Source organism: Coturnix japonica, chromosome 9 (genome assembly GCF_001577835.2).
Source record: "Coturnix japonica isolate 7356 chromosome 9, Coturnix japonica 2.1, whole genome shotgun sequence".
Classification (NCBI taxonomy): domain Eukaryota; kingdom Metazoa; phylum Chordata; class Aves; order Galliformes; family Phasianidae; genus Coturnix; species Coturnix japonica.
This window is the reverse complement of record NC_029524.1, coordinates 7,951,242-7,964,392: the sequence shown is the minus strand read 5'-3', so window position 1 is coordinate 7,964,392 and position 13,151 is coordinate 7,951,242. Positions and strand designations below refer to the sequence as shown.

The 13,151-nt window shown below is 36.9% G+C and overlaps 1 protein-coding gene across 11 annotated transcripts in view; it reads right to left on the bottom strand.

Moving 5' to 3' along the window:
- The window catches only part of AGFG1 (ArfGAP with FG repeats 1), a 35,650-nt gene that overhangs the window by 6,321 nt on the left and 16,178 nt on the right, over window positions 1–13,151 (bottom strand). For 4 of the 11 annotated variants that reach the window (XM_015871357.2, XM_015871358.2, XM_015871359.2 and 1 more), the window contains exons 3-10: window positions 10,852–10,967; window positions 10,122–10,284; window positions 8,929–9,085; window positions 4,977–5,096; window positions 4,294–4,365; window positions 3,148–3,357; window positions 878–1,061; window positions 135–214 (exon numbers count right to left, since the gene is read on the bottom strand). In XM_015871357.2, the coding sequence (XP_015726843.1) occupies window positions 135–214; window positions 878–1,061; window positions 3,148–3,357; window positions 4,294–4,365; window positions 4,977–5,096; window positions 8,929–9,085; window positions 10,122–10,284; window positions 10,852–10,967 (1,102 nt within the window). The remainder of the gene's footprint in view (window positions 1–134; window positions 215–877; window positions 1,062–3,147; window positions 3,358–4,293; window positions 4,366–4,976; window positions 5,097–8,928; window positions 9,086–10,121; window positions 10,285–10,851; window positions 10,968–13,151) is intronic. The other 7 variants (XM_015871362.2, XM_015871363.2, XM_015871365.2 and 4 more) reach the window with 5 other exon arrangements.

The window sequence follows — 13,151 nt, the reverse complement described above, 5'->3', positions numbered from 1 at the left end:
TAATTTGAAATGCATCACATGCATAGATCACAGTACTTCTTTGGTGTCCTTTGATACCTTTGTATCAAAAGTGATAGTATTGAATTCATAACAAAAAGTAAGGTGCTAGTCTATTGGGCAAAGCTGTTACATACCTCCAAATGGAGCAGGCACACTCGAAGATGCAGGCTGTGTCTGTGAAGTAGCAGCCACGGGTACTGTTCCAAAAGCATTGCTGAAAATAATTCACAAATTCAGAAAAGTCAGAACTGCTTGTTTAACCATTAAATGCAACTTTACATGCTGACAATGAATGTAAAAATATAGAAAAGAAATGCTTCCACACAGTTTGCTAACTGCAATACAAAACTGCAATACAAATGCCAGGAATGGAGGCCCTGAGTCAGAGCCTATAACTGGTGCCTGAGTCAGAGACTGCTGAGTAATAAAAAAAAAAATACATCCTCTCCATCAACAGCAAGAGAATGAATATTGAACAGAGGCCATCAGGGTAAGGTTACAAAACAAAAGCTTTAAGGGGCACTTCTAATTTCAAGAATAACTGTAAAAAGTCATTTGGTTTTTATTACTTTAGAGATCCAAAAAGAAGTGATTAGTACTATTCACATCAAAAATAAGAGCAATTTTTGCCATGGATGACGCTATGGTTTTTGGTATGCATACAAATATTCTCTACGTACATGTGTTACCACCTACAAGGTGTAATACTCAATCACACAGTACTGTTACTATTTAAAATAAAGGAAGTACTTTCAACAGCAAATATTTCTCCATCTTCGATAAACGTAAACCATGTTTGTTTAAGAAACAACTCTTAGCTACTTTCCTACATTTTGCTGAAGCCAATAAAAAGTCAGTTACATCTAATGAAAAGTACCTGCTGACGTTACTGGTGGAAGTATATGCATTGCTGGAGGTTGCGGTGGAGCTGAACACACTGTCTAATTCTGCTAAAGCTGCATACTTGTCTGAAGATGCACTTGACTGATTTGGGGCTGACAAAGCAGGACCTGCTGATGCAGACACTACTGTACTAAAGCCACTTCCTTGCTCACTACCACCTAGAAAGAGAAAGAACAGATTTAAAATGATGAAGATGATTTCACTTGCTGCCTTGCTGATGTTAAGCACCAACACACAACTCTCAAACTTAAAAACTTATACATGAGCTATGCCATAGTGTTATGCTTCTACAGATATTCTGAAGCTCTGCAGAGTCTTGAGTTTCTCTAGAAAATAAGGGCTCGATATTACTTTCATCTTCAACTAGATAAACTCAACAACAACAAAAATACCCTTAAGTAACATTTCAGAACAAAGCTCCCCATTATAGACCAATAAATACTTTCATGTAATATTCGTAAAAAAGAATTACAGAATAACTACAAGGGCTGCTCCAAAACTAATGTTTTCTGCTTTATTATGTTGGCCCACAAAGTCAGAGGCAGATGTTGGTGGTATGGCAATAGAGGTTGAACTTTCCCACCAACACTCCATTGCATTTTGTTGATGTGCAACAGATGGCAGCAGAGAGGCAGACTAACAAAATGGTATCTGACATGGGCATGCATATGAAGAAAAAGTGTCATTGAATTCCTCCACCTGCTGAAATTCACAGACACTGAACGTTTAATGGAGACCAAACAGAGGATGTGAGCACAGTGACACAGTGGGTGGTGCACTTAACAGCAGGTCACCTCTGTTGGTGCAGATTTTCTTTCCCTCCTTAATCCCCCCCACAACAAACACAGCATACAGGCTCTTGTTCATCACTGACTAAAACACATAGTTAATGGTGGTTACTTAAGTTGAAAAAAAAATAGTGTTTCGTAGCAGAGAATTTGCTCTAATCTAAGTATTATGGTGCTGCCTGTATCTGTTTGTTTCCACAGAAACAAATAGGAGGCATTACTTTAAGAGGGACCTAAAGTTTTTGTCCTTAAAATTAGCTAAGCTTACGTTTTCACTTCCTAAATACACATTTACAAGCACTGATAAAACTGCAGTCTCAAAGCTAATTCCTACAGAAACAATGATCTCAAATGACTATTATATGGCATCACATAAGTATTCCACAAGATGTCACTAAACCTGAAGAAGAACAATAATAAAGTACCATCTCCCTGTAGATCAAGAAAAGTAATGAACTCTTAAGAGAAGATTTTAGAAGATAAGTAGGATAAATGTATGACACCTCAGCATCTCTTAAGAAAAAGCTGAGATTAAACTCACTTATCTTCACGTTCAGTGGAGTTCTGCTATTAAAAGAGAACCTTGCTTTGCAATTTTTATACTTCTATTCCTTATCTGTGGTCGTTCAAAAAGATCACTAAGTCAAGGAGACAGGACAACTTGACTGAATGTAGTCTTACTGTAGGCTAGTACTGAATTCAGAGTGGAGCTGAATTTTGCATCCTTGCTTAAAGATTATTTAATTTCAAGCTTTGCCAGAACCACATTAACTGGCAATGATTAAAACCAAGCAGAAACTTCGCAGTGCCTATACGTTTATGAAAAAAAATTTAACATAGACACATACATTGTGGATGTGTGCAACTTCAGTGCTTCAGCAATATCAGAATAAAACCGAGCTTGAATTTCACTAGCATCTGGAAATCTACTTTCAAGACAACATTTCTTTAGTACACAAGAAAACCCCACAATTTATTTTAAGAATAAGTTTGTAAAAAATTAGAGCAAAATCTTTTGGAGTCAGAGATGGGAAACCTACCCTGACACCTCTAAGCAACAACTGCAGTTCTATATTCAAGAGTCTTCACCACACATTTTAGCACACAAATATTTGTATATTTATATATATATATATAACCATTATATTTATATATATAACCATATGAAGGGTTGGTTTTTTTAGTATAATGTGCCTTGAATGTGTGTGTGTGTCACTGCACAATCCATTATTTAAATATTTAAACCTAGAGTTATAATAACAAGTAAGTTCTCAAGCAGCAGTCTTTAGAAGACACCCTGGAGCCATGCCTTAAAGTCTTATACCATACATATTAAGGATGCACTGAAGTGAAAAAAAAACCTGATAGCTTAAAGTTATTAATTTGATGGACACAGTCATCCCTATGGGAAGTATACCAACGTAGTATAAGCATGTCAAAGAATAAAATTTATTACCTTGCCCTGCGCTGAAGATATTATCTAGATTAGCCAAAGCTGCATATTTGTCTGCTGACTGGAGACCTGGTTTATTCACTGCAGCTTTACTGGCTCCAGTTACTGTTGCATTGCTCTGAGAAGCATTGAAGGCTCCAAAATCAGCACTGGAGGATTTGGGGAAGTTATCAAAGTGAGCAAAGTTAGCATTCACTGATCCAGCACTTCCACCTGTAACAAAATAAGTTAAACATGATCGATGCTTTCTCCAGCTTTGAGGTGTTTCTAAATTCTCTGTGGTTATCTGATGTAACACATTCCCACTATCCCATCCCACAAGTGAGACCCTTTACTTCTATCCTTCAGGTTTACATTAGGTAAAAACAAAAACAGAACAACAGAAAACCACCACCACCTATGTTTTTTAGTCGGCAGCTCAGGGACAGAAAATGTTAACAGCTTAAATCAGTCACAACTACGTGCTGCCCATTAGCTGTTAAAGTAATTTCTGCAATAATATCTCACTAAAAAAAAAAACCAAACATGTGTATGAATCTTTAATATACAAAATAGAGAAGCTTCATTTTCTGTCATGTCTGTCAAATGAATAACTAATACTAATGTATTTGATAGTTTAGATGACAGCCACTATTCTAGGCAAAAACCCAGCAGCCCAGAAGCCCGAGAGAAGAATGATCCTATGCCAATGTTTAAAGAGAATTGTGGGGTTTTTTTTATTCTCATATTTTCAGACTACATTCAATCAAGAAAGAATTTGGGGCAGATAGTTTATAAACTGGTTCCTCTTATATCTGGATTCTGCTGATGTAAGAGTACCCAAGTACCCAAATCAATTTGAAAAAAAAAAAAATCTGGCTTAGGTCCACACAGTTGAATGTGTTTAAATATGAAACCAGGAGCTTCCATCTCTTCACTGTCCAGACTATTTTATTAATATAGGCAGGGCACGTTCTTAAATGAAATTAATTCCATTAAGCGTATCATATTTTTTAACAATTGGTTGAGACTTCCACTCGTACCACAAAAACAAAGCTTTCTAATAGTTAAATCAGTTAAGTTAAAACATATACAACAGTAGAAATGACGATACTATACTACAATGGCATAAAATGAAGCAAGCTGAGTTCTCCACTGTGTGGAACTTACTGTGCACAGCCTGGAGAGGAAAAGCTGAAGTAAATTCACCAAAACTGCAGCTAGATGAAAGCGTTCTGAACGCTGGACAGCCAGAAATTGTGTGTGGGTTAAAGTTAACATAAGAAGGGAGAAAGAAAATTTGAAAAAAAGTTTAAAACGACACCACACTCAAAAGAAAAAAAAAGAAAAGAAAGTCAGTCAGCCAAAGATCTCGACAAACAGCAAGTGTAAGCTCAAGCAAAAGTTTTAAAGCATGATCAAACTAAGGAAAAGTAAAAAAATAAATCTTAGCAACTGGCTCTACACATGAAGCCAAACACACTAAAATGTGTGCATTTACATGTGTGAGTAGACACACTTATTTTGGTACTGTGAAGTGAGTTTGAGTCTTAAGCTCTTCACTTATAAGATAAATAGTCAATTCGTGATCAAAGATAGTATTCTTTACTCAGTTGTTTCAGGTGTAGAGCTAACAAACACATAGTGCCATAAAGATCAGACTTCTTAGCAGCGTTGGGAAAAGAAAATCAACAACAAACAGAACGAATTAATTTTGAGTTTCCCCAGAGCTTCAGATGGCTTGATTGCATTCAAGGCGGCAGGTGCAAGAAAAACTCAGCATAAGTATCTTCCAACAAAAAAGTAAGGGATTATTTCAATTAAGTATTGATCAAAAGTGCTAGGAGTTCTACCTGTATTTTGGGGCTGAAAAGAAGACTGACTTGCTGTGGGGAAACCTCCAAAATTACTCGAGCCACTAGACTGTCCAAATGCATCAAAGTTTGCAAAACCTGCATTTGCAGAGTTCTGCGCTGTAAATTGCAAAGGAACAAAACATGTTAATGGATATGGGAAACAAACATAAAAAACAGATGTATTAACTGAATTTATGGTCATGACAGCCACCAAGAGTTGTGCCCCATCTCCTAATTGCTTTTCACATGAGAAAAGTTATAGATTATTTTGGAACAAGCTTTCATTACTTATTTTCATAGACCTATGCCTCCTCCTCACCCATGCTACTACTAAACTGCATGAGCTGATAAACTCAGTGTTTGCAATTTTGATTGATCATGGAAAAACAACTGAGAGTAGAAATGTTTACCTGTCAAACCCAAACCAAGCATCATTCTAAATGTCAGCTTTCAAAACAGAATGCGCGGACTAACTGAACATTTCTTTGGGAATAAAAACAAGGTGGGTTATCAAGTTATCACACTGATAACTTGAACTCCTACAATACAAAGTGCTTCTTTCCTGAAACCTTATATCCTGGCTTCAGCTGGCACAGATTTGTTTTCCTTCATAGTGCTTGGTATGATGCACTGTTTTGGCTTTAGGAAAAACAAACAAACAAAAAAACATCGATAACACACTGATGTTTTAGTTGTTACTGAGCAGTGCTGCACAGAACCAAGGACATCTCGGTTTCTCATCTTCTTGTACTGCCCTGCCAGCAGGGGGCTGGGGAGAGCTGAGAGGAGATGGAACCAGGACATCTGCCTGAACTGACTAAAGGGATATTCCATATCATCTGGCATCACATGAAAAACATACAGAACTGAGGGCAGTTGGCCAGAGAGGCAGCCACTGATAAGGAAATGGCTGGGCAGCGGTTGGCAGGTAGTGAACAATGGTGTCTGTGCATCAAGAAGATAGCATTCATGGACTGTAACCACAAAATAACATCCAAGGAAATTTCAAACAGAATTTCAGTCTGTCCCTTCCTTTTTGTGGAATACTACAAAAAGAAATAAAAGGGAAAAAGTCCATTTAATTTTAAATAGCTGGGCATTCAAACATTAATATATTGAAAAAGAACAAGGAGCCTAATTCTTGAACTCCAGGTAAAGTCTTAAACATACTAAACAGAAATACCTGAATTCTACTTTGTTTCTTCTTAAAACCAGTACCTCTAAGAGAGATAAATTAAGAACTTAACTGCAACTCACTCAAAAATGAAAGTGATGCTTTAAATACTGATGCACCAATTGGATAATGATTACTCAGACTGATGTTTAATTAACCAAATAGGATTCAATATGCAAGTGTCGCTCCTAGAATCATGACTTTTCTCATTTTAACCTCTCACGTGGATAAAGATCTTAAATATCTTTTGAGTGTAGACTGAAGAACTACAGCGTATTATATTACAGGCCACTGAATTCTACTGTATCAACTGACACAGAATACAACTTGCAAGCAGGTCCAGTAGAGTTCTAAAGACTCCTGCATAACATTCTGATGTTAATCTTGCTCTATTTCATGTGGTAGCATTTAAATCTGTGCCGAAGTGGCACAAAGGTAAAGACTGGGTCAGACTTGCACTTTCCTTTACCAAAATAATTTGTAAATCATGTTTTAAAGTTTCTGAATTGACAGTCCATCCTAAGCTCTCCACCCAAAAGCCACAGAGCAACTCTAAGTTCAGGAACCTGAGCTGACTGCAAATCAGCACAGACTTCCAACCACTATTGTGACTATAAATCAATAAAGCAGTACAAAAACTTGCTGGTTACATCTCCTAATTGACATGGAAACACAAGCTACACCCACAACTTTGTTTCTTCTGTGAGGTTTACGCTACCTAGCAAGGGATAAAAGGTAGGAAATATTCAAAAAACCCTAAAAACAATTACAAAATTGAAAGGCAGTTCTGAAGAAGGCAGTAACTATGTCATACTTTTTTCTAAATAAAGTCTCTTCTGCTGTTAGTGACAGAGTTATCCTGTGTCAAACCTACTTGAAATCACTTGTGCACACAATACTCCAGTCTATTAGTTTGTAGACCAAAATGTTTAAACTTTTTTTTGACACTCTTACTAGTACGGATGCTACAAAAAACAGTTCTTTATAAAGAGATGCTACCACCACCTCCCAAGATCTCATCGTTTTGCAGAAACTATGGGACTTAAACACAGGAAATTCGTGTAAAGTCAGCAAATTTCCCTCTCAGTGTGAAACCATATCCTGAGCCATGTACATTAGAAAAATCTGGGGAAAAAAAGGCCCATACCAGAAGTGACACTTCCTGTACCATCTTTAAGCTTCACAAATCACAGCACAGTTCTCTACCATATTCCTGTCAGCTGCTACACTTAGTTGTGCTTTAATTGCAAAACCAGTAAATTATATTTCTACTCAGATTTTGCATTCTAGAAATTAATTTACTTGAGTCTGTTTGGGGTTCTAAAACTTTTCTGTAGGAGTCAAGGGACCAATCACAACATAATAACTGGAACAGAAAATCAGTCATCATACCTGGGCATTACTCAGAACTTTGATTTTTCAGCACCCGCTTTGACAAGAAATTAACATAATGTTATATTTATTCTAGAGTATTTATACTGTTCTTTCACCCATTCAAGAAATGGACCAGAAGAGCAGTTTTACCTAGATTTGGAACACAGTACTGAAATATACCTTGAACAGGACTTCCACAACCTAGAAGTCACATGTGTTAGGTATCTGTGAATACCGACTAATTCAGTAAGAATTTAAAAGACTTGAATGTCTAGAGTAGAAATGTACAATACTGACCAGTCAGCACAAGTTTTCCCACTTAAATACACCTTTCAAAACAGTGATTAATGTGAAATCTTATGTTAAGGACTTCACAAAACACACTGCATCAGAATTTCCTATTCTTTATTACTGATTTGAACTAATTGTGCACCATATTTTGAAAGTTAAATTTAAGCAAGTCTTTGATACTTTGCTTAACTCTTCAGGCATATGACTGGAGTCCCCCAGTCACTCTCTCAGTTTTTAACAGCTTCAGGTTTCTGAGAAATGTCTCTTTTTCTTGTTGGCTTAGCAGCACTAGTTCATCTCAAAACTAGATGAAAAACTCATTCAGGCCAGGCAGGCAAAGGTACTTTCCCACAATTACAATGCCAGTTCACAACAACATACTTCAGTGACTACAGAATCAACTTTTTATTTAGGATAGACTTCTAGGACTTGAGATATTTGGCTGAAAATTCACCCTGAGGGCTCAATATGTTTTACTGAAGATATTCTTAAAGAATAAAAGCCTACCCCTCCTACCCAGTGAAGACATGCTCAAGGCTTGTTTACTCTCCCTGAAAGTAGAGACTACTACACATATAGGCTTTATTTGGTTTTCAAATAGAAACACAAGGTGGGGGTGGTAGAGGGAAAAATCTTTCTTTAAACTGGAGGGTGCCTTTGTTTTTCTTGTAACAAACTGACTGTTATTGTCAATGCATTTGATCTCACTTAGTCTTTTTATTTGCTTTTTTTCCATGACTGCTCTAATACTTCTCAAAAAGAAAATTAAAGGTCTAATATCAGCTTCTTTCTACATTCTGTTACTCATCCTTTCACTCTCTCCTCCAAAGAATTTAAAGTGCTGTCAGTAGGCAGAAAACGTTCTAATCATACACATCATAGAAAATAGCTACAGCAACTCCCACTCCAAAAAAAAAAACCACCAAAAATCAGGATTACCAGTAGTTGTGTCTTCTATTTCCACATAGAAAGATCTAAACATAATCAACAAAACACTCTCAAAGCACAGAAATTAGATATACCTTGTGGATACATGTAATCCACAGTAATCAAAAATTAGAACCGCACTTTATGCATACAAAAAAGGGACACGTTGCTCAGAATACTTACCTGTATGACTGTTAAAGTGTGCAAAATTAGCAAAATTTGCTGTTGCAGTTGACTGAGGAGCAGGAGCAGCAAAGATATCTGAGCCAAGGTCACTGAGAAGGTCAAATTGTTTCTTTTCTTGTTGCTGCTGTCCTTGAGACCGGCCTACAACAGGAGACTACAAACAACATCCAAATTAGCTAAAACAAAACCAATGTTTTACCAAATAGGCTTATACAAAATGCTAAAGAAAAAAAATAGACATACTAAGCTTACTTCCTTAAGAAGTCATTTATTCTTGAAGTTCAAGATGCTGTATACAGCACAAACCTTTCTCCTGCAGTAGGAAGATGTTATTTTACAATACTGTGGCAGTTTTAAAGTGAACTCTGCAGCAGACTTGTGGATTAAAGGATCAAATAAGAATAAATTAGCAGCTTAAAAGCAAACAATGTCAAGATCATGCATTTCAAACTGTAAACATTGTCCAAATTCAAGCAATAAAACTTTATTTTACAAGTTGGAAAATAGTTATTCACTGCATTCTGAAAAAGTTTTCAGAATTCAGCAGGAGGAAAATACTGAGGGACGTCACAGGAAGGCTGCAAGCTGCAAATTCCCAATGCGAGTCTGTGAGAGGTCTGCTGAAAAGCTGCCTGCACCCTAAAGGTAAAAACCTTTTTTCAAAAGCCATCTTTGCTTTAAAGTTTATGTACATAGTGTCATTTGGCTTTAAACAACAGCACACAGAGGCTTTCTAAACGACACTCAGTAAGACAGCCACAGAATAAGGAGAAAGTAATAATGAACATGCACACTTCTCACATATGTGCTCTTAGCCATGAAATTAACAATGAATATCAGCTATTTAATTGTTTCTTAAAGAAAAATATGCTTAAAATATAACACACTGGATACAGCTTATTGACGTATTTAAGCAAAAAAAAAAAAACAAAAACAATTGTAATTAGACATGCCAGTCACAGACACACAAAAAAATCTGTATTTTGAAAATAATCATGAAAAAATAATTTTTATTTCAATAGAAACAACTTTAAATTTAGAACCTGATATGTAAACACTTATATACTTTAATAAAATACATAAAATAAGCTTAAATGGTTATAACATAAAAGCTGCTACTGCAAAACTTCCTATGCCACTGAACAAGAAAAAGATACAGTACTGAACAGTTCTGTCCTTTTGTTACTCACCTGGCTAGGTGTGCCCTTGTTTAAGTGCAGTGCAGGTGCAGCTTCTCCCAAGAGGGATTTGAGGGGCTTCACCTCAGGTGTGCTGCTTGTACTACTAGCAGAAGACCCCGATATGGATGCGTGGACTGATGCCACAACCTTTGCTTGCTCTGGGGGAACATACCTACATCCAAAGGAGCAATTGTTTTTATAAGTTTAACATGAAAAGTTCAGTTGAACAACCAGTTTTCACACTTGAGTCTTGTGGAAAGTTCTGTTCTAACCACTGACCCAACAACAAAACACCAGCAGCTTGCAAAATGCCTATGAGTTAAATGTCAGATCTTTTTAATTTTTTATTTTTTTTATTTTTTTATTTTTATTTTTTTTTAATGGACTAGAATGCCAATTCATTCACTTTTAAACTTATTTTGTTTGGAATACAAACCACCCACACCTTCTACCTCCTAAGAAAAGCCTGCATGACGCCTACTTTGCACTGCTGCTGAAATAGAAATGGCTTAAGATAATGTCATCAATATGAACAACACACTGAGCAAGTTCTTTGAAGTTATTTTTCCCCCTTCTGCTTTCCTGTAGGATCTACGAATAGAAGTTCAATAGAGCATTTTACCTTAGAGCTGTGCAATCTAGTCTAAAGAGCACACAAAAGGGAAAGTACACTCAAGAATAACAGTCAATATTTACTTCTTGTCAAAAGCAAACATTGTAAATTGCAAAGCTATCTTACCATCTTTTCTTCTCATATTTTTCCTGTAGAAACTCCTTTACTTTCTGTGGATCCCTGAAGTCTGGAATTGCTGATGATCTATCATCAAATAGGCCTAGCCAAATCTGTTTGCACACCTTAGAAGATTAAAAATAAAGATGACTGGTTAATAATAGAAAATACCTTAGTCCAAAACCTATTCAATGTTATGATTGCTAATGTAGGCAAAGCATTAGAAAGTGTGTGGCTGCACAGTTTTTGTTCCAGATCAAGCTTCTGGTGCGGCACGTACTGGTCTAAACACTTCAAGTCAGAAGACCATCTGTCTCTGCAGGGCAAGTGAATCCTAACATCCAATTCCACTGCAAAACGCTGCTTTTGCAAAGTATATGCTCTCATAAAGGGACAAGGCATCTGAACACTACCTATGATGAACTTTAGCCCTTCTGTGTTACTTGCTTCTACACACAGCATTACTTGTACTTCACACTTTAAACTACTTCAACAGATTCCACGTTACATCATGAAGTTCCAGACAGAAGCTTTAAAATATTTCCATTTTACTCGTTATGATACTGTTTGAGTATGGTATTTTAATTTCATTTTTAAACAGCCTTTCTTACCTTTCTCTAAACTTTAGGTATCAAAATATTTTTAAGTGACCATCTATGAGATAAGAAAGAGAAAGACCTACTCTTCCTTTGATTTCATTTTTTTTAAATTGCAGTTGTGAAACAGAAAGAATCAAACCAACTGTAAAATATGCTTCAGAGAGGAAACGTGACTGTTCTCAAAACCAAAAGACACACAAGTTCGTGTACTATTATAATCAGCACTTAGGAATACTCCATAGGTATCCTGAACATGCATCTGAACAGCATACCAGACATTAGCAAACCTCTAGAAACAGGCACTGCAATTTTGATAAGATTTCTTCCAGAGAAACAGAGTCAAAAGATTTATGATGCACGTCCTTTCTTCCCACACCACCTCTGAAATCATTCTGGCTATCCCTCTTTTAAGCCTCCTACAACTGCTCCCTTCCATCCCTGCAATAGTATCCGGCCTTCAGCATCATCTACAATGACCTTCAGAGGAAGCACGTACTCTAACAAGTGTAGAAGCTGCACAGACTGACTGCCTTGAAAGCTGGCAAATTAAGGTAGCAGCTGTGCTACTTTCACTGCATCACCTTCCCAATACAGGCAGTAACTCTGGTGGGGGAGGTGGGTGAGAGGGTGCATCTTTCTATAGCCACTTAACTTCACCCTAATTGTAGCAATTTACCTTCGGGAACACTGACCATCAAATTTGATCAGTCATTTCAAAGATTTATCTGGACTAGACAGACAAGAAAGAGTACATATTTCACATTTGACATCATGATTTCATTCAGCTTGATTAAATCTAATACTCCATCGTTTACTGGATTGAGGCAAGCAGTGGGAAACATTTAAGAATCAAAGGACAGCTAAATTAATGATTCAAATATTCAACTAAAAATAACATTAGCAGCCTCTACTTCCAATAAGCTCATCAGTTCTACAGAACTCATTTAGCAATTATAGTCCACAAAAGAATTAAGTTTAACGTACTGTACAGAGTTTGCTAAGTAACAGTCATCACTTGTAGCCTGTTGATGGATGAAATGAAACCAAAGGTAACTGTGTAATAGTTCTTCATATGAATAGGTTACAAACCACAGACTTGGTTAAACTCAAAAGCCTGCTCTAAAATAACAGCTAGGAGTATGAAGCACTATTTTACACAGTAACAATCTTTCAATCCATCTAAGCATTGCTTCTACAGACCCAATACACAACTGGAAAACATTCACAGGTCTACCTTTAGAAATCTGCAGTGGATGATCTGATGTGGGCCAGCAGTAGCATTTTATGTTTATATTTGTAAGTACAACTGCACCAACCAGCAGCCAGCTGATTACCAGGAGCTGAAAAACCCAGTTTCTGGCTAAATACAGTGGGAAATGGTGTACTGGAACTCATAGCTGCCATCCCCTACTTCCATCCCTCCCCCCCCAATCCCAGTTTTAACTTTTCGAGGAACACCCAGAAGCACAGATGGAAAGAAAGAACTGTACCTAATTTTGGACAAGCCTCTATTTTACCCTGCAACTCGCAGAAAGGGCTGCTCACTGATGACCAGTGTGCATCCAGCCTAAAATAAGATCATGAGCAGAAGAGGAGGTGCTGCTCCCTACTCATTTCAGGCCACTGAATTCTTCACATTTCTTATACAACACCAAAATCAGATCCAAGAAACCCATCACAACTACTATGCTGCTAGTAGTATGGAAGCTC